We start from the raw sequence: 22,040 nt of genomic DNA, 5'->3' as shown, positions 1-22,040 counted from the left end.
CATTTTAGTACAAGGACATTACACTTCCACTGGTAGTTAATGTTCTCAGATGATGGAAGTAAGTTACATGAAGACTTGTTGGTGGGGTCACCTAGCTGAAGGTGGTTCTGCAGTACCAACAGGAATGAAGTACAAACAGAACCCTCCACATCAGATTATTTAGTTGCATACAAGTTTAAAGAGACTTTAAGAACCATAGTTTTTGAAGTTCACCTTTTGCACAACTGGTCGTTTATGCATGTCCATTTGAGAGCCGGTGTCCCTTTGACAAGCTCAGCATTCACAAAAAAATGGGAATGGCGTGTTGATTGGTGATGTGGTTTCTGTAGATGGCATTGTCCTGGCATCCAACACCACAATAAAGAATCTCGGTGTTATCTTTTGACTTTTAACTCCCACGTGAAGCAAATCTCAAGGATTGCATTTTTTCATCTACAGAACACTTAAAAACTCAGGCACATCTTGTCTCAAAGCGAAGCAGGAAAACTGGTTCACACGTGTGTTACTTCTAGACCAGATTACTGTAACTCCTTATTATCAGGCTGCTCTAAATGCGGGGCTACTTGTGGTTCATAGAGTCCTAAAAAGTAGGATGGGAGCCAGAGCCTTCAGTTATCAAGCTCCTCTTTTATGGAACCAGCTTCCACTTTCAGTCCGGGAGGCAGACACAGTCACCTCATTTAAGAATAGACTTAAGACTTTCCTCTTTAATAGTGCTTATAGTTAGGGCTGAATCAGGTTTGCCCTGGTCCAGCCCCTTGATATGCTGCTATAGGCTTATAGGCTGCTGGGGGATGTTTTAGGATACACTGAGCACCTCTCTCTTCTTCTCTCTCTCCTTATGGACAAATGTATGTCTCTTTATTGCACATTACTAACTCTTCTTCTTCCCCGGAGTCTTTGTGCCTTCTCGCCTCATAGGTGTCTGAAGCTGATCCTGGGTCCCTGCTTCATGCATCCCGCCCCTGGCCTGGGCCTGGCCTCCTTTCCAATGGCCCTGCCTCCTTCTTTGTGCCTCCTGCCTCAAGGGCCTGGCCTCATTGGTCCAGCCTCTTTCGCGATGCCTCCTGGTTTCATGGATTGTGGAGGTCTGGATTGTGGTCTATGCCTACTATTCATTATTCATGCATTTCTGTCATATTCATTGAATGTGTTTTAACTCTGTAACTCTTTTCATTCTGTACACATGCCATCTATTGCTTCTGTCCATCCGGGGAGAGGGATCCTCCTCTGTTGCTCTCCTGAAGGTTTCTTCACTTTTTTCCCTGTGAAAGTTTTTTTCTATTTTTTGGGAGTTTTTCCTGATCCGATGTGAGGTCCTGGGACAGGGATGTAGTATGTGTACAGATTGTAAAGTCCTCTTAGGCAAATTTGTAATTTGTAAGACGGTCAGGATGCAGCAGGCGTAATTTAATTTTTTCACATAAAGAGAGTGTTTGTTGGCATTAAATGCAGCTGATCTTTTAGCCTGATGGGCACTAATGTCTGGGCATACTCTCAACTCCGAGCCGCGGTAATCTAGTTTGTGTTGAAGAATATAAATTATATTTAATGTATGCTGGGGAGGTCAATATTTAAAGGATGAATGATAAATAGAAGGCTGAAGGCCAGCTTTATATCTCTGATTTTAATGGGATCACAACTATAAAGTATATAATGCATACTCTATAAAGCAAATACAGAGGACCCCAGTGTATACCTATTTTGTATATTTATAATGTATGAATTATAAAGTAATTTGGGGTTAAGTGTCTTGCCCAAGGACACATCGATGTGGACTAGCAAAGCCAGAATCGAACCACCAATCCTCTGATTGACAGACGACCTGCTCTTTCACTAAGCCACATAACATGATGCTGTCTTGTGCAGTATCTATAGAGAAGAGGTCAGTGTGGATCTGTTTTTGTCAGAAAAGGCAAGACAGATTCATTAAACTTCTCCATGCTTTAATCTCTTCTTTCTTTTTGCAATGCAATGTGGCCTTAGAAAAAATGTATCGACTGAAAACAAAGATTCAAGTTCTCACTTTTTATGTGAAAAAGTGTATGTACTAGTAAAAACTACCTCTGCTTATGCAAAACAAAAGTGGACATGGATTAGCAGTATCACTGAAGCCTTAGATTTTATGCCAAAACAGATCGAGTTCTTCACCTGTTCCAGAAAATAACTTGTGCAATACCTGAGGCGTGTGAGTCTCAGCTGCTCCTGAAGGTGGCGCTCTTCATCACTCGGCCAGCGCACCTTTGTTTCCTCCGGGTCTGGTGCTTCTTGATGATGAAAGCGCACAGGGTCCCAACCCGTCATGATATCGAAGGTGATGACGCAGCCCAGAGAGTGTGATACAATGGACACCTTTCCATTTTTCTTAAAGTCTGGATTTCGCGAGCAGAAGAGTGAGTACAGACGATTCAGCTCCAGAGTCAAACCCCTGGTAATCTACATACACACAGATGCAGAACAACAACATATATAAACAAACGTATGAGGCATTTACCTCTATTGCTATTTTTAATTGTCTCAATAAGATTAAAATAAATGTGGTTATGTTTGATGCTTATAAAGTCTTGATTAAACATCTATTCTTTCATACTCAGGAAGAGGAAGTAGATCATCATTTAGTGTTATAGAGCTATCAGTGGAGTTGATTTGAGCATATGGGACTAAGAGTCCCAAACTGTCAGCACTGTGATAAAATGCAGTAACACAGCTGCGAGGAAACATAACGAGGCTAAACTTCAGGATGGATGTATTCCTTAAAGGGAAATAAAAAGCTGTAGCAGACAGTAGTCTCAGTCTCACCTCATCTCTGTACAGAGGGCTGGTGTAGTACATGATGTCCATGGCGCTGCTGTTCAGCATGTCTCTGAGACCTCTCACTTTGTCTGGGGTGATAGAGTCCACTGTGTCTGCAGGGTGATTATACAAATACACACTTTTTCAATACTGTTTTATATTCCAGTAAAAAAAAATCATGATCAATTATCAGAAGTGAATAACATTGGCATGAGCCTTGCCCGAAGAAGGCTCATGCCAATAATCTGCGAGATAGCCGGGAGATGTAAAGATTAGTCATGGACGTCATTAAGGACGACCTGAAGAGTCCTGTTTAAGTATGCATTATCTAAGTATATAAGGATGGCTCTCATTGTGTTCAGAGAGCAGACTTGGTAATTCGTTGTAATTCTGACTCAGGACATTTATTCTTGCAAGAAATGCTAAATGTCTTGATTGATGATTTTATAACCGACGTTGAGTAACAATTTTTATAACACTGCTACAGCGGGTCCTATTTCATCTATTTCCTGGCCTGGTCGCTCCACTCTCTCCATCCCCTCCCTCTGCAGCTCGTCATCACAACAACAGTCTCCAAGAGCGAGATGGTGGCAACGACATGAGGAACTGTTACAGCTCCCCCAGCACCCTCTACTCTTCCTGCTGACTCCACTCCCCAAAACCGGACTGGTACACTCCAAGATGTCGTCCTTTTATGCAGCTCTTTGGTTCCCCTATTTTAGTTTGTCTGTTCTGCTTTATTTTGTATTTGTAATTTTCTATTCCTCTATTGTGTTCATTGCCTCTATGGCATTGTCTCCTTTGCCTCATGTATTTTCTGAAATGTTTACTTGTATTGATGTTATGTTTTACCTTGCTTCTATGTAGAGCACTTTGTAAACCCTGTTTTTAAAGGTGCTATATAAATAAATGTATTATTATTATTATTATTATTATTATTATTCTAGTCAACGCTGCGCTGGAGAGGGAAACGATACAGGGCGCTTTAGCGTCTCCACCCACGCGGAATTTGCACACTGTTACTTTAATAATATCTAATTATTTTTATTTTTAATAAGGAAAAATAATTATTCCATGAATTCATATAAAATATGAACTCAACAATTGCTCATACTTATGGAAAGAACTATGTAGTCATCTGGTCAGATACAGACAAAAGGCCTACATAGCCGTGTATAATCAATGCTCAATGACGATGGCGCCATGTAGTTTTTATTAATATCTTGCTGTAGGCTAATACTAATATTAATGCCATTTGTTAAGTGTTCAACAAGCTGGGCAGGAACAAGCTGGTAAAAAGGGAACCATACAGATGTTTTATTTACTACTATTCTAGATAAATATACCAGTATCGTATTTGTGGTATCGTATCGAATTCTGGTATCGTATCGTAAGCATCGGGTATCGTGATATTTATGGCAGGTATCGTATCGAAGTTATAATGTTCTCGAGACAACCCTAACCTTCACTTACACAAGTTTGCATCTAACTGTCAGGTAGTTATAGAGGCCTTCCCACCCGAAGATTGTGCCTCAGTAGTACAGGACCAACAGCCACACAACAGAGCCTGAATCTGCTCTGGGAGATCAGGACTGATACATTCACATACTCTGCGTTGACAACAGTCAAACCCTTTACCCGACGTGGAGTTCTCTCCACTGTCAACAGTATTTTCGATCCCCTGGGTCTGCTGGCACCTGTCACGAATCCTGGAGAGATTCTAACTTCCGTTTCCAGCGCTACTAGAGCAGCAGCAGCCAGGTGGGCGGAGCGTCTCAACGCAGATTGTCTTTCGCAACTTTGCCTCGGGCGAAATATTTCAACTCTGGCGAAAGATTCGCGCCACGTCATTCGCGCCACCCGGCATAAATCAAAGTTAGCGGCCCAGTCTGAGCCTACAGTCCCATGTCTTAAGCTATGTGTCGCTGTCTTAGCAGTAGAAATGGCAGATCTCATCAAAGGTGAGCTAGACTTAAAGTTGGATGCCAAAAATGTCTATAGGGACAGCAAGGTAGTGCTCGGCTATATCTGTAATGAGTAAAAACGATTCTAAGTCCACAATAGAGTTCAACGCATTCGTCAGTCCTCAATTGAATTGAATTGAATTACCCTCTGACCGTTTCCAACGCTTCTACATCCTTGCCTCTCTAGTAAGAGGAGTAGCTTTCCTGGTTTACATGGAAATATCCTTCAAACACTCAAAACAAACCAGCAAATTGAAAGGCTGGCACACATGCGACTTACCTCGTACTCCGGAGGAAATGGACCAAGCAAAGAATGTTATCCTTAAAGCAGCACAAAGGAAAGTTTTTGCGAAAGATCTGATCAACAAAACAGTGTCCAAAAAGAGTGCTTTGCTGAAACTCAGTCCAACCTTGGAGGACAATCTCATTTGCGTTGGAGGCAGACTAGGGTTGCACGGTATACCGATAGTAAAAAGGTACCGCGGTACCAGTACGTTCAAAACTATACGGTTTTGCATATTTTTAGTATCGATACTTTATTAAAATAGCGTTATCAGACACAGCCAGTGATCGCTGGGAAAACAACATGGCTTGCCGGAGCTTTTGCCAGTTATGAAAAAAAGATGCCAGAAGCGAAATCTGGAAACACACACACTCTGCTGGTTAGTCAAACCTACTGACATACAGACAGTGAAGGAAAGCCCACTGACACAGAGACCCGTCTGCTAAACGCATTTCAAAGCCACTCAGACCAAGGGACACGTCAAACATTAAAGCACCTTTCAGACAGACACCCCGAACTTTTCAAAGAGTTCAAATAACGAAAAGTAAGCAAATGTGATTATAAACATGATGCACACCATAAGCTCACCCACATACAGCCTAACACTGTAGCCTTAGCCTAGTTTAACGACCAGCCTATGTGATCATGACGTCACAATGCACAAACGTGTACTAAATGAAACACAGTTGATGCAAAATGGCTACATGCTGGTGGAGCCTGAGGGTGGATCTTGAGCTAATTAGGGTCCGAGCGACTGACGAAGTCCGAGAGGACCCTATTTAAATTGTTAGGGATATTATTTTTATTCTTCTGATCTTTATTTTTGTACATTGGGTGCATTTTGGAGGTATGTGAAAGCGACGAAAACTGTTCAAATTTGGCACGCTTGTCAGGCTTGGTGAAAATCAGCGTATGATAAAGGAGTCAAATTTTTTCATTTTGTAGTTGCTCGCTAGCGCCCCTTCAAAGTTTGACCGGCGACGCCCCTCACCCAGAATGTCCGATTGACTTGAAATTTTTTTACACATGTCCATATTCACCTGCTCTACAAAAAAGCCTCTCAGACCCCTAAGGTCCGCCTACTTAGATTTTCCGCCATTTTGAATTTTGTGAAAAACACAACATTTACTGCCTTTACTACATGCTGGGTCCAAATCATACAACATTTGATATCAATCGAACTATTGAAGCCAGATGACCTAGAATATGTTAACCGTTTATTTATATCTCATTGTGGTAAGGATCTATGGCCCAATGAACATCTTAGGGGCGTGTCTTGTTTTTCAAAGCTCATAGTAAATGTAAATAAAATCCCACTTTCTGTGTTGTTTTATGCTATAGACTGTTGTTATAACTAAACCAATCCTTCCAGAAATAATCATGCATGATGCCAGTCAAGGCCTGAACACATTTCCAAGAAGAAACATTCAAAATTGTCATAGGAACACCAACTAAAAAAAGTTTTAGTTTTAGACCAGAATATATATATATAATATAATATCTATATGAAATATATATATATATATATATATATTTTAAATACATATTTGTTCTAAATATAAACTATATATGGTATATGGTATAAGCCAATGCCTGTTCAAATCCAGACCAGGGTTGAATTTTGCATCACTTTTTTTTTTACCTTTAATTTACATGACGTGGTCTAGACTTCACTTAGAGACACGTGATGCATGTATATGTTCACATTCTCAAAGCGCCCCCTACTGGCCAAAACAAATAAGCCTAAAATGCATCAGATTGACATAAAATGTACACAACATGGTCTACACTTCACGTAGAGACACATGATTCATGTATATGTTCACATTCTCATTGCGCCACCTACTGGCTCAACTGGACTTGCCCGAATCTGCCCCAAATGTGTCGTGGTTGTTACAAGTCACGGCCTGAGGATATATCGACAAGCTTATTTTCACTCATAGTCAAAGCGCCACCTACTGGCGTAAGAAAATCAGCGTTACACGATAAACGGTAAAACGTCCGACCGGCGGCCCTGCATTCTCGGCCGAGCGTGCCGGCGACCAGCCGGCGTCCCCGACTGGCCGCAGATGAGCGAGGACCCGTTCATCGCTGCTCGCAGCTTTAATTATTTTTATTTTTAGTTAAGGAAAAGTAATTATTCCATGAATTAAGATAAAATATGAACTCTACAATTGCTCATACTTATGGAAGGAACTATGTAGTCATCTGGTCAGATACAGACAAAAGGCCTACAGAGCCGTGTATAATCAATGCTATGATGGCACCATGTAGTTTACATTAATATCTTGCTGTAGGCTAATACTAATATTAAGGCCATTTGTTAAGTGTTGAAAAAGCTGGGAAGGAACAAGCTGGTAAAAAGGGAACCATACAGATGTTTTATTTATTACTATTATAGATAAATATACCAGTATTGTATGGTATTTGTGGTATCGTATCGATTTCTGGTATCGTATCATAAGTATCGGGTATCGTGATATTTATGGCAGGTATCGTATCGAAGTTAGAATTTGGTATCGTGACAACCTTAAGGCAGACTAAACACTCCAAAAGAACCCACTAATTCTGCCCAAAGATAACCACCTCTCCTATGTCACCTGACAGAAGTGATCAGAGCAGCAGGACTGTGGATCTTGGGTAGCAAGAAGTGGAAGAACTGGAAGAACAACGCATGGCAGACCTGCTACCTGAACATCTTAAAATCTGTCCTCCTTTTATATGTTAGATGTTTTTTGGAACTGTCTGTCACAACCAGACGCACCATAGGACAGGCAGAGAGTAAGCGATGGGCCATCATGTTTAGCTGTATGAGTTCAACATGTTGAGATAATCAAGTCGTCCAGCTGCATTAACGCTCTTCAGAGGTTCTTCGCATTGAGATGTCCTCCGAAACCGCTACAATCTGATTGGACATCATATGAAATAACATTATAATAACATATGAAGTTACACTATTGTAATGTTCTTAGTTGAAAATGTTTTCTTTAATCTGTAAAAAAACATGTCTTCATTTGTTAGCTAAAATGTTCACTGGATTCTTGTTAATGAGGACCTCTGCTATTTCCATGTATATTTTCATGATATTTTACTGTACAGTTTGAGAAAGTTAAAAGCAAATTCTGCATAAAAGAAATTGTGATATTTATGATATCCTAAAATTTGAACTGTTATAAAAACAGATACTTTAAAGGTTATATCAAACTTTCAGTGGGATCACGAGGACCCGTGAATATTTTCATGAGATTTTACTGTACAGTTTATGAATATTATAACTGACTTTTGCATTTTAATTTTCTCAAAAGAAAGTACAGTAAAATATCATGAAAATAGACATGCGGGTAGCAGTGGTCCTCGTGAACTAGAATCCAGTGACTGTTTTAGCTAACCAATGAAGGTGTTCAAACCTTTTTTCAATTAAAAACAGTACAGTAGTCTAACTTCATATGTTTTCATGTTATTTCATGTAATGTCCAAAATAATATTGTTTTTCTTACATCAAATCTGACAAATTGTTGCTTAAATATAGGTCTAGCTCCCCAAAAATAACACCAGGAATAGACGATCATTAAATTTCAATCGTCATACTGGCTGAAGACATTACACGAGCTTCCAAGCAGTGCTAAAGGTATGTGAGCAGGCCCAGACCACGTATGTCACACGTGTTCTTAGCAGCTCACAATTATTTGTTGGACAAGATGTTATGTCCTTCTCAACAAAGTTAAAGTAATAACAAACATTTGATCATTTGATTTGATTATTATTTTCTTTTTTTTAAAGTTTGATCTTGATCTAAATTAAATGGATGAATGTTATAATAACATATACATTTGTATAAATGCATGTACAATATTTTTACACTTGAATAAACAATAATCAAATGCAAAAACAGTTATTTAACAATATGTTAGGGAGTAGTTTATACAGTGTTACAGTTACAACCAGTCCTTTGATGTGGCCCAGGGTGACAATGAGTTTGACAGCCCTGCATTAGACCTTTGCATGGGCCCCCTTAATCCAATTGACTTTTATAAAATACCACTTAGGTCTCAACAACATTTTTAGCATAAATAGCTTAATTGTCAATTTCTAGTGCAGTCCCTTCAACATTTTACAGCACAGGGCTGAGGTGCAGCATACCTCCATCCAGAGCCAGTTTTGACCTCCACTCCACAGGAAGGAACTCTACATGCTCTGTGGTGCGATCAGAGAAGTGCTTCTCCTCCATCTTTCTGGCAGCATCTCTCATCCTACAAGTCAAAACGATTACTTCAAGAATTATTCTGATTCATTTCTCAGTTATCTGTGCGCTCACTGGAAACTTCTCAATATCTCACATGCTGGTGTTCCTGATGATGCGGCCCTGGTCCATCTTCTGGCCGATACCATGCACCACAAAGACGATGTGCGTGGTTTCAGGTGGGGTGTCCTCAGGTGCTGCCTCTTCTACATAACCCCGATGGAGACGTGTCCCGCTGCTAGAGGCTGAGGATATGAGAGGGTTCATTATTACCTGAGGTGATGTTTTTCACAGCAGTGGGCCAGTGTTTTATTATGTGATATTGCCAACTATTAACTATAACAAATAAATGAAAGTGGTCAAACCATTTTCCCGTACAACAAAGTAAACTTAACCCATCGTAATCATTCAGAGCAGAGTGCTGTCTCACACAAGGACACTTCAACTTCCTTTTACATCACCAAGAAAACCATGTGACATGTTCATTTATTATGACCCTGATCTTGAGATGGGCCATTAATGTAGGTCAAAGTAGACAGAACAAACCCGTAAGTAGTTTTGCGTATAATGGTATTGAGAGAGCACCATGAATGACGTTTTAATGAATATCTATATCTAAGTCTGTACTGTAAGTGTGTAACATTTTGGGGGAATAATTGGCAGAAAATAAATATAATATTCATAACTCTTTTAATCAGCTTTTTTTAAATCTGTTTTTTAGGTAGTAAAACTTAGAATTGTTGTGTTTTCATTTTTATCTACTATCGTTCTATCAATCTGGAGTCCACAATATTGCATTGCCATGTTTCTACAGCAGTCTAGAACAGGCAAACTGAACACTGGCCCTAGAGAGAGCCTTTTTTACATTACTAAAACCCAGTATTACAGGGGCTTGGTGTTAAATTATTAAAGATTGTTGTATGTTGTCCTCATCTTGTGTCCTCATATCACAGTAATATCCCCATAGATGTGAGAGGACGCTGGCGTTGTTCGCCACTTCTCCATCTGAGACTTTAAACTTTGGTTTCCACCGAGAGGCATTCGGGCTAGCAGCTAGCGTGGCTAGGCAACACCCTTCGTTGGTCAGCATGGCTTTCTGCTATTCTATCTCACAACTCCGCCGACTAAAACCCGCAACTACTCCTGGACTCAACATCCCCATCGTCAACGAGCTTGGTCTTCTACGCCGCCCTCGTTACATTCACAGAGGCTCCGGTCGAAACATTATTTTCAATAACCAGCCGAGCTGCTCTGCTACAAACATCCCGTCTCTATGGTCGAGATCCCGTCGCACTGGGTTGGATGAAATTCATGGAGGGGATTCCAGTCTGCGTGGAGCAGATTTCAGTGTTCTGCGACCTATACAGAGACTCATCCCACGTTGGCCAAAATCGAACTATTCAATGCTCAATCCATCAGCAATGAATCCACCCTGATTGAAGAACACAGGTCAGTCTCCTTCTCGCGCTCAGCACCCTGGTACACCTGCGAGCTGCATAAGATGAAGGCTGCTGTCATCGAGCGGCGGCTCAAGGCTTCTGGACTGACTGTTCACAAACAGGCATATAGAGAGCACAGGAAGGCCTATGCAGAAGCTCTGAGAGATGCACAGTCCAAGTTTTATTCCACCATTATCAACAACAGCCCCGGTAACTCTAAACAACCTTTCTCTACTGTAAATCATCTTCTCAAACCGCCTTCACTTGTCCATCCTGAGGCCACTGAGGATAGGTGCAATATGCACATCACTTTTTTCCGACAACAAGTTGAAAACATCCGCTCACACCTCTCCGCCACTGCTGTCCTGCCTCTCACAACCACCGACCCACCATCTGAGTTTGTCCAGCCTCTTTGCTCCTTCTCCATTGTCACACAGGAGGAAGTGGAGGATATGATCAAAAACACAAAGCCAACCACCTGTGCTCTGGACCCTTTCCCATCAGCTCTGCTAAAGACAAACACCTCTGCCATCTCTCCATTAATCACCAAGATCATAAACCACTCCCTCCTGGCCGGCCATATCCCATCTGCATTAAAACCTGCTGTCATCAGACCACTACTAAAAAAAAACACCCTGGATCCAGAAGTTTTCTCCAACTACAGGCCCATTTCAAATCTTCCATTTCTGTCCAAAGTTCTGGAAAAAACAGTTGCAGCACAACTTCACGATCACCTCAAAGACAGTAACCTTTTTGAGAAGTTTCAGTCTGGTTTCCGCCCTGTCCATAGCACTGAAACAGCCTTGGTCAGGGTCACCAATGACCTCATGATGGCAGCAGATACCGGTTCCCCATCTCTACTCATCCTCCTGGACCTAACAGCTGCTTTTGATACAGTTGACCACAACATCCTCCTTCACCGTCTGAAATACACCATTGGACTCTCTGATAAAATACATAACTGGTTCAACCTCATATCTGTCCGACAGAATGGAATACGTTACCCAGGGCAAAGCAAAATCATACACCCACGAGGTCACCTGTGGTGTCCCTCAGGGCTCAGTGCTGGGCCCCACTCTCTTCACCCTCTATCTGCTTCCCCTGGGTAATATAATCAGCAGGCATGGGGTATCCTATCACTGCTATGCTGATGACACACAGCTCTATATGAGGACAACCCCCACTTCTTCTGCTTTCCACTCTATAGCCCCACTCACCACCTGCCTGGAGGACATAGAGGTGTGGATGAAACTCAATTTTCTTCAGCTAAACAGTTCAAAAACAGAAGCCATCCTAGTTGGCACACCACATCAGCTCCGCTCTTCTACCATCACCTGTATCACCTTCTCCGGTCAAAACTTCCCTTTTTCCACATCTGTCACCAACTTAGGTGTTAAAATGGACCCCAAACTCACTTTAGACGCCCACATCAAACACCTCTGCAAGACAGCTTTCTATCACCTCAGGAACATCGCCCAACTCCGTCCAACACTCACCCTGACAGATGCAGAGAAGCTTGTCAACGCCCTCCCCGACCATCTGAGGGCCCCACAGACTACAGAGGCTTTTAAACGTGACCTGAAAACTCACCTTTTTAAGAAAGCTTACTGCTAAAATATCCTCTATAGGCTCTGCTTTTAAATTTATTTTAAATGTATCTTGTTTTATTTTTCTAATCTGTAGCACTTTGAGATTGTTAAAATATAAAGTGCAATACAAATAAAATGTATTATTGTTATTATTATTATTATTATTATTGATAAGCCCTGAAGTCACAGGTCCTTTTTAACAGTACGTTTTAATGTTTTGGTGTCATTCATTATCATGTTGCAGCGATCATCTCTTCTGAGCACACAAACAAACACACAAAGTCAGAAGCACAGACACACAAAACAAACATATCAGAGACGCTGAAGTGAACCAGGTGAAATGAAGATTACCCGTGTGGACGGCAACCTTACTGTTCTGTAATAAAATATTAGCAAGTAAAAAGCCAATACTTTATCAATTCATCTGTTCAACAAACATGAACATGTAAATATGTATACATTGTCATATTCATGTAATGTGTTTATGTAACTCTAACTCTGTTCATCTGGTCACATGACATCTATTCATCTGTCCATCCGGGGAGAGGGATCCTCCTCTGTTGCTCTCCTGAAGGTTTCTTCACTTTTTTTCCTGTCAAAGGTTATTTTTGGGGAGTTTTTCCTGATCCGATGTGAGGTCAAAGGTCAGGGATGTCGTATGTGTACAGATTGTAAAGCCCTCTGAGGGGAGGTTGTAATTTGTGATATTGGGCTATACAAAATAAACTGAATTGAATTGAATTAAACCAACTGGTAGGAGGCCCCGGGGAAGACCGAGGACACGCTGGAGGGATTATATCTCCCGGCTGGCCTTGGAACGCCTCAGGATCCCCCAGAATGAGCTGGAAAGTGTTGCGGGTGAGAGGGAAGCCTGGGTCGGCCTGCTGAACCTGCTGCCACCGCGACCCGACCCCGGATAAGATAATGGATGGATGGATGGATTAAACAAAAGTGAAACCCATTCAGTCGGCTCTGTCCAGTCGCTCGGCGATCACTGCCATGTTTACACACAAGCACAGCATGCAAGATTTGCTAAAAGATCATTTTTTGAACAAACAAGCTAAAACAAAAGCTGTCTGTCTGTAGTCTGTTTATCTTAGTTTGTTCTTGTAAACTGTTCTGGTGGTTGAGACAAAGCAGACAGGAGGACGGAGGACCAGCAGGAATGACTGATCTGCATCTGATGTGTTCTTTATTCTGTCACTCAGGAATGATATTTATTCTATTAAATTTGACATTTGCTTGTTTATTTATATAGTGACTCTGATGCCACAGTTATGAAAGCAATTATTTAGTCATGAAGAAATTGATAAGAGCAGCTCATAGTATAAATAAAATCCTCAAGATACCTATCTCTAATAAGTCAGTTCATGGATTATTTAAAGGTCAGTTATCAAAATTACTAAACATGTATTCTCTCTTTTCCCTCTCATAGTATCTTTCCATGCAGATAGTTTTGGTGTCTGAGGCTACTCTGGTGTAGGTGTGATGTTTAAATTTAAAAAGCAAACCAAGGTACATACTACCCGATGGAATGAATGTGTGAAAGATGTCAAACACATTCTGCTATAGGACTGGAAAGCAACTGATTTTCTAAACTCTCAACTATTTTATGGGCTGCTAGAACATGTGTAAAATTCTTAAAGATGGTTCTCCTGACCAAACAATACCTTTGTGTCTGCATCCTAGTGTACGTTCCTTGGTGATCTTTGACCCTGTGTTTCAGTCCAGTTGTTAAGAGACATGACACCACGTTACATCCTTCAGAGTTGCTCATGGAAGTGAATGGCTCAACAAAATATTTCTTAAAATCTCTTCTCTTGTGTACTTCTTGTGACATTTTCCATATACCTTTAGAGAAGCCCAGTTTCTGAGTGACAGTACGTGCGATCTTGGAGGTGGTGGCGTCGCTGTACAGGTACACCTCGTCCACACTGTGCCAGTCCATATGACTCCTGCTCAGCTTCAGACTGTGGATGGCTGGGAAACAGACACACAGTGATTAACAGCACACAGACACACTTCATCCAGCACAATGAATTCCCCATTCCCCATGAGGGTGTGTGGAATGTGTGTGAAAGACCATTCACTCAAGTTGCTGTACACATACTCAGTGACTTCCCTTCTTGCAGGTGAGCTTCCCATTGGTTCAACTGGAATCAGCTGAACCAATCACCTGACATCACCTGACTTGTTTGGTGGCCCTGTTCTGAATGTCAGGCACGCACGCACACACACTTTCACAACACCTGCAGCAGCCGATATGTTTGTCTATCACACACATGATGGTCTACTTTTTCCACTCTCTTATATTCCTTACCATCCTTGCTGTCGACTGTGGTGGTCACCACCTCCATCTCGTAAGTGTCCCTCATCTGTTGCCCCCGGAAACGGGCAAGGTGTTCCATCTCGATGTGGTCACTCTCGTCCTCCTCAAGGGGAAGCCACGTTCCATCAATGAACCACTGACCCCTCATCACAGGAATACGGTCTTGTTCTGAAGGACATCAGTTCACACACTATTTAAAAGTGAAAAGTATTGAAAACAGAAAAACACTGGAAGGCTGTGTATGCGTGTTTGTGGGGCGCATCAGAAACAAAATATGTCCATATTTCCAAATACTATAAAAACTGCATTAGCAGCAATTATACTTGACTAATTGTTGTTGTTGTTATATATCTTTGTAAACTGATTATCTTTGTGCTTTGGAAGTGAACTCTGGGAAATCTTTTTCAGTTTCTAATGAGAGTTAGCAGAGCCCAAATTATTTTCTAAATTCGTGGTGCTTTTGCCACATTGCTTTCTAAGTGACAACCAATCAAGTAACTGATTAATCAGCTAATTGTGTAACTTCAGCACAAAAGATTAGAGGTAATAATGCCAACTTTACTTCGTACGTCAGCCGTGAAAACAGGCTGCTGCTGCTAGGATACAGCAGTATATTGTCACAGCATGATCTTTATATAGCCTACATAAAGCATAACATGCTCACGGTTCCAGTAAACAGGGTAGCATTCCTTCTCCCTGATATCCACTTCGTAGAGCCCCCCTCGGACACACACTGCCTCCACGGTGATGCTCTCGTGGTCCGGGAGCCTCGTCTCCTCCGTCCACTCCGCCCGGCCACCTCCCCGGTCCACCGCTCCGCCTTCCGGCTGGATATCATCGGGCTCCTTCCCCGCGGCCTCGGGCGGATCAACGGACCGTTTGACCTTGTCCGGGTTCTGTTCGCCGAATCTCCGATAGACGACCTCGATTTTTAAGGAGTCGTGTCCGACAAATGGCTTCCACGTCCGCTTGTCCTCTTTGTAAAACCAGCGGACCTCCTCCGGTCCCAGCTCCGTGACGACCTCGCCGCGGTGCCTGGAGCTATTAGATCGGATGCGCTTCTTGGTTGTGACATTTCCGTCACTTTCAGTGTAGTTTGGATCAATTTCCAGATAGGATGAACCGGAGTATTCCTCCCCAGCCAGGCCCAGCATCAAGCCATCCTGGGACAAAAGCGGCAGGTGTCTGTCCAGGCCGGGTTGCTCCAGGTCCCCGTCCCGGTCCCTGTCCAGGTCCCTGTCCCGGTCCCTGTCCCGGTCCCTGTCCCGGTCCAGGTCCCGGTCCCGGTCCCCAGCGACACCCCCGTCTCCCCCCGGGTTGTCCTCGTAGCCAGACACAAACACATCATTTGCCATATCCCATTCACTACTGCTGACAGAGTTATTTTCCGAGCTCTGTTGGCGGATAGTCGGTGTATCATTCATACTGCTCATTATTAGACTCCTAATACAATAAAATAGTGTGATAACAAAAAGTCCCTACCGTTAGAGTACTAGACTAACAGTGTCTTTCTCCCCAGGTGGTAACATCTGTATGCCAAACTGGTCCCGACACTATCTCTGAACATTATTAATAAAGGTTACAACACATGTACCCCGTTATTCAAGGCTCCTGCCTGCACATTCACGTTTTACCGTGAACACAACTGCTGGAATAATGAATGAACCTATTAGCTAGGATAGTAATCTCAGTCGAACCAATATGTCAAGTTAATACATTAAATCAAACTATATATTTCCTGTTGAAACATTCAAAATAAACTCGATGCGCGAGGAAGAATAAGATGCTTTTATAATTCTATAAATAAAATGCAATCCTCATAAGCATATGACAATACAACTGTATACAAGTACATCAATATAATTCGTTTTCTTTACTATTTTATCTCTGCGTAATATCCAAACATGCCTTGCAGCCGGCGTCAAGACATGTTTTTCAATTTACGCTTTTAATTTGAAGACGTAAGTCAATGTGTTCTAGCTTTCACAATGATCTAACATTACATATAAAACTAGGCAATACAATAGTCAAAACAAACATGTACTTCTAAAGCAATTTACACTGCAGTTGAAATCCAAACCTAAAACATATTGATAACAGTCTAGTTGTTGTGTATACTCCATATAATGCTTCCTTCTGGGCCACCGTAGTGATCTGAGGAGTTCCTGTCCTGACTGTCATGGGAATTGTTTACCAGAGGATGTTGTGATCATTTGGCCTCTACATCCTATGAAATGGCAGCGGTGTTTCTTGTGACCTTGTACGAGTACTCTCCTCTGTTCTACATCAGTGTGATTTCTCTGTGTTTCGTGGTGACCGCCGCCATGGTGCTGGGCTGGTGAGTGATCCACACCCACGTTAGCTTAGCCTCTGACTGGATGTTTCACATATTAGCCTCTCCCTCGGATTCTGTCGATTTAGGCAACTTTTCTATATTGTTGTATTGATACGTGGACTACATAATCACCTCTAAATAAGCATGACATACACAATGTAATGTCACCAGCTTCTGTAGACAGCTGTCCCTTCTGTAGACTCAGTAGAACAAGTAGAACAGTGACGTCACATTGTTATTCGACTAAAGCACACCGTTTCAAGCTAGGAAAATACACAAGTATTAATCGTAGTGTGCAGTAAATACTAATAATGGCATGGTAGTTTGATATTTCTTATGTAAAAGTCTTGGTGACACACAATTATTTGAGAATCCATGAATACAATCATGTAAACAGTAGTTGTAATACTTTTATTGACAGAGAGTCAACAGAAGAGTTGGATCTTTCTTAATGAGGAGATTCAGAGCCATGCAGAACACGACCACTCTGTCCACGTTGTCTTCTGTCCTGCAGGTTTGGCTTCGATGTCCCAGTGATCCTTCGCAGCTCTGATGAGACCGAGTCTCTCCTGCCAACCCCTGAGAAGCAAATGGTTCAGATGACCAACCCCTTCATCCTGGAGATGGGCTCTGGGCCGGCATCTGTCGTTGGTGAGAACAGTCAGAATAGAACACTAGAGGTGTTCCTCGCCTTACGAGGATGGTTAGTATGTGGGGATGGTAGAGGCTTCTTCTGGTCGACAAATACAATGAAGTATAACAAGAGAATGACATCAACTCCTGTTCCAGAGTGCTACAGGTAAAGACTGGGATGTCTCCACCTGAATCTCTATAATGTCAAGCAGGTAATGGTTTCCTGTATAGAATGCAAATATTCTTCCTGTACTGTGTCCGTTGGGGAGGCCGACGCTGTTCAGTTGGGGAATCTCAGCAACAAAGCATGTACAACTATGAATATGCAAGTTATGAATGTTCCAGCCGCTATATATCCAGTCTGAGCATGGAGTGTGTGTGTGTGTGGTTGTGGCCCAGACCATCATAACTGTAGAGGACACTCCTTGCAGACGGTGTGTTCCTGAGGCCCGGCTGTCTGGAGCCCTGTGTCCTGAGCTGTTTCTGGGGCTGTGAGGTCAGCGCCTTGCAGGTCGCTCTGCAAGCCCACCAGCACCGCCTGCGGCTCTGCACCCCCCGATGTTTACAAGAGGCCCTGCAGCGCCGCTACATCCACTGCCACAGCGTTCAGTATCCTTTACAGTAGTAACAAGGTTATTTCATTGTCCTAATTAAACTCACCTTTTCAGACTTGCTTTTAATATATTTAATCATAATTACTTAATTGTTTTAATCTTCCCTCGATGGACTGGCGGCCTGTCCAGGGTGTCCCCTGCCTTCGCCCTATGTCAGCTGGGATAGGCTCCAGCGCCCCCGCGACCCTAATGAGGATAAGCGGTATTGAAAATGGATGGATGGATGTTTTAATCTTTAATTCTTGTTTTTCTTGAATAGTATCTTTGAGTACAGAAAAGCACTCAGTAAATGTGATTCATTCTTATGTATGTATTATTGCATTTAACCCATCCATCAAGCAGCTGCTGTAAAGCAGTCCCAGAGTATATTGGGGTTCAGTGTCTCGCTCAAGGACACTTTGTCATATGGACAGGACCACAGATGCCTCCATCTCCTCACTATAGCTGAACATGTTTTGAGATGATGTCATGTTTAGTAATAATAATAATCGAAATTAAAAATGCCTGTTAGTTATTAGTGCTATAAGAGCTTCGGGGTGGATGTTCCCTTTGTAATGTTGACACAGCATAATGCTCTGATGTTGTCATGATGATGGAGATATGTCTTTACCCTCTGTGTTCGGCTCTTTGACTCCGCCCTCCCCCCAGCATTGGCAGAGAGGACAGAGAGGAATGTCACACACAGATTCCTGCTGACCAGGGGATCACAGACTTCGGGCCGTTGCCAAGGGAACGCTACCCTCTTGTGGCTGTGCTGACGCTGTCAGAGCCAGAAGCTAGAAACATTTACAACATTGTGAGTCCATCGCACATTCAGACATGTTGGGGAGAGTGCTTATTATAGTTTGTTTTTGAGTCAGATGGCCGGGGCTTGTTCATTCAGCTCAGTGTAGCACAAAGACTAAAAGTAGAGAGACTGCAGGCCAAAGTGGAGACAACATGCAGTGTCACAACTACTCTGACCAAGCCAAGCTCTCTAGTAAGAAAAGGAAAGGAGAGACTTTAAGTGATTCCACAATCCAAACTTAATATGCTGTCTTTCCTCTTTCAGGTGGCCAGTTTGACGGTTATTCATGTTCCTGATGACGAATACAGCCTTTCTGCACGGGTTCTCTTTCAGTACCTTCTCACCTCAAAAGGGAACATGTTCGAGTTAAAGGTACATCACTTTTCAAGCAGATTGTTTTCGGACTAAAACAGTCAGGTGCTCCATGTTATTTATCAAGGTAACCACACTATGACTTCCAAAAACAGTGTTTTGAGAACACTGACCAAACAATGGAGCTGAGACTATTTGTAGACCAGATTTTATGATAGTAGCATGAATTCAACAGTGAACAAACTACTATTTAATCCATTTGCTGTTCAGGAAGGGATCTTATAGAGTTTTCTAAAAGGCAATACACTATAAAGGGTCATGCAAGGTCTTCAGTTATACATTTTAGTATGTGGTTAATAAGGATGGTCTTTTTAGAAAGGTAAGCGGTCCAATGCAGAAGTTAACAATGAAATAAAAAATCACATTTCTATAAACAACTCAAGTGTTGTGTAAAAACAAAAGAAATAGTGATGTGTCCTGACTGGACGAGTATCAGTCCTGGATGAAGACTGCCACCAATGATGTTCTCAGCAGTCCCGACTGTCCGTTGTAATCTGTTCATGTCCTGTTTGATGGTTGTGTGGTTTGGATTAGCCCAAAGTGAATAAGGTCCTGCCTCGACGAAAAAAGAAGGTGACCACCTTAGAGAAGGTGGTAACTCCGATGGCAGTCCGATCCCGGAGGGATAAGTGTCACTCACAGGTGTCGGTAAATGCCTCCGGCTTTTTATCTCACCCCGTAGTCTAATCGTTAGGATTTCGTAATGATTGCCTTCCCAAGACTGTTATACGGCCTGCCTGTGTACAGAATGAACAGCAATGTAGTAGGATGTAACCCTAACTCCCAGTATTATTTCGCTCTTGTCTTTTGATGTCTCCGCCATGGCCACTAAGCCCGGGGCCCTCTCACTGCAGCTGGCCAGGGACAGAAAAGGTTACGTGGCTCACCTAGGCCTAGACGGTAGCCGTGCCCAGAATAGTGGCCAACGATGACAGCAGGCTCCACGTGTTGCAGCTTCACCCTCAGATCTTCCTCTGTTTTTATAAACGTGCGTTACTGACCTTAAGAATTATTAACCACCTCCCACTGGTTAGGGCGAGTTAGTGGTGATATTCCAGACTCAGGTTTTGGACACTGTCAAACGCTGATGCTGTTGTGCATTGTCAGACTGGCTGGCCACAGCCCTTTAAAGAATCTATAGCAAGGCGTGTCCCAAGCCGCTTATGGAGCACAGCAGTGTGGCACAGCCTGCTCTCCCTGATTACATGGATGTCGAGGCTAAATTCAAAGGATCACAGGCTCCAGTTTCCCCATAAACTGGCAGAAGAACACTGCTCCAAGCCCAGTCTTTCATTTGTCTGGGTGAATGGTGCTGGCTCTGTTAGCAATGTCTTCGTCTAGTTCAGCACAAAATGCTTATCGTCCCTTCCTCACTGCATTCAGATATGGAAAACTGGGAAAAGGTCCCTATATTCCTTCATCAGGGGTTCCAGGCGTGACGTCACGCGGTGTACAGACATGTCCCTCTCTACATATGGTGGGATGTGTCCCAGTGGTTAGTTGGAAAGTTCCACATAAAGGTTCTGGAACTGTCCACGCTGCTGAAGAAGCTGGAACACTCAGTTTTAAAAACTGAAATGACAGATGTCCATCAACCGATGTTTATCGGTTGATGGACATCTGTCTTGTCAGTTCTCACCATGACGTGCTCCATGTTCCATGCTCAAAAACACTGGTTCCTACATTTTCCATAATATATAATAATAGTACATCATCGTTTGATGAGACTCCACACTAATGCAAGCTTTCTGTTATAAATGTGTCTTCTCCAGGCCTGACCTGAAGTCCAACATCACCATGAATGTTTCAGTCGTAGTGCCCGTGAACAGTTAACTCCACTTTGTATGCCTCCTGTCTTTGCAGCCTCTCTTCATGTCAGCCGACGGTATATCTGAGCCTCCTGATTTAGAGCAGAGTACCCGATCCACTGAAGCCAACAAGGCCAGTCGAGTGGAGCCGAGTCCAGTGGTGGAGGAGGGATGGTCAGCGGGGCGGGGCAGAGACTGTGTGGTCTGTCAGAATGCTGCAGTGAACAAGGTGTTGCTGCCCTGCAGACACGCCTGTGTGTGTGACAGCTGTGTGTCACACTTCCAGCACTGCCCCATGTGCAGGGCCTTCGTCCAGGAGTCCTTCACCCTGACACAGGGACCAGCTGCAGAACAATGAGCCCATACTGAACCGTTCAGTGTTGTTTAGGAGAACATATGCAGCGGCCAATGGAGTTCCTGCAACTCCCTCACACCAAACATTCAGGACCAGTCGAAATATTGCCATTGCACTGATTTATGTCTCAGCAATAAGAGCAACAATGGTACTTGTGAATAGCATACATGGATATTATTCATCTCAAACTAAATGTTCTATTAAGTTACTATAGTATAGTTTTACTAGTCACAAAAGACTTTTGTTTCACTTTATTTGGAGTAATAAAGCAAAGCAAATTCTTTTTAGTGAACATGTTTGACATTATGGAAAATGCAGTGAAATCCAAATTGTTTCTTGGAACTGAAGTGTGTACTTTATACTAAATGATGCCATTAATGCGATGTTGAACATAAGTAAACGGTGACATAAGAAGGCTCAGAAAATAATTCAGAGGTAACTATTAAGATATTTCCGGCGCTTACAAACAATGTATGTAACAATGGTTGCCTCGTGTGCC

The 22,040-nt window shown here is 42.6% G+C and overlaps 2 protein-coding genes across 2 annotated transcripts in view; one reads left to right on the top strand and one right to left on the bottom strand.

The window, feature by feature from the left end:
• ddhd1b (DDHD domain containing 1b) overlaps window positions 1-16,313 on the bottom strand; it is a 39,584-nt gene extending 23,271 nt beyond the window's left edge. Inside the window, exons 1-7 of the mRNA XM_034527715.1 lie at window positions 15,302-16,313; window positions 14,629-14,805; window positions 14,160-14,288; window positions 9,378-9,525; window positions 9,181-9,290; window positions 2,800-2,906; window positions 2,180-2,436 (exon numbers count right to left, since the gene is read on the bottom strand). Of these exons, the coding sequence (XP_034383606.1) occupies window positions 2,180-2,436; window positions 2,800-2,906; window positions 9,181-9,290; window positions 9,378-9,525; window positions 14,160-14,288; window positions 14,629-14,805; window positions 15,302-16,070 (1,697 nt within the window). The 5' untranslated portion in view covers window positions 16,071-16,313. The remainder of the gene's footprint in view (window positions 1-2,179; window positions 2,437-2,799; window positions 2,907-9,180; window positions 9,291-9,377; window positions 9,526-14,159; window positions 14,289-14,628; window positions 14,806-15,301) is intronic.
• Window positions 16,314-16,639: 326 nt separating this feature from the next.
• On the top strand, window positions 16,640-21,824 carry cgrrf1 (cell growth regulator with ring finger domain 1). The gene is made up of 6 exons (XM_034527257.1): window positions 16,640-16,975; window positions 17,487-17,623; window positions 18,037-18,214; window positions 18,868-19,015; window positions 19,271-19,378; window positions 21,242-21,824. Exons 1-6 carry the CDS (start codon window positions 16,872-16,874, stop codon window positions 21,542-21,544), a joined length of 978 nt encoding a protein of 325 aa, XP_034383148.1. The 5' UTR covers window positions 16,640-16,871; the 3' UTR covers window positions 21,545-21,824.
• The last annotated feature ends 216 nt before the right edge of the window (window positions 21,825-22,040 follow it).

The sequence above is a fragment of the Cyclopterus lumpus genome, chromosome 24 (genome assembly GCF_009769545.1).
Source record: "Cyclopterus lumpus isolate fCycLum1 chromosome 24, fCycLum1.pri, whole genome shotgun sequence".
NCBI lineage: Eukaryota > Metazoa > Chordata > Actinopteri > Perciformes > Cyclopteridae > Cyclopterus > Cyclopterus lumpus.
This window is presented reverse-complemented; position numbering and strand designations above follow the sequence as displayed.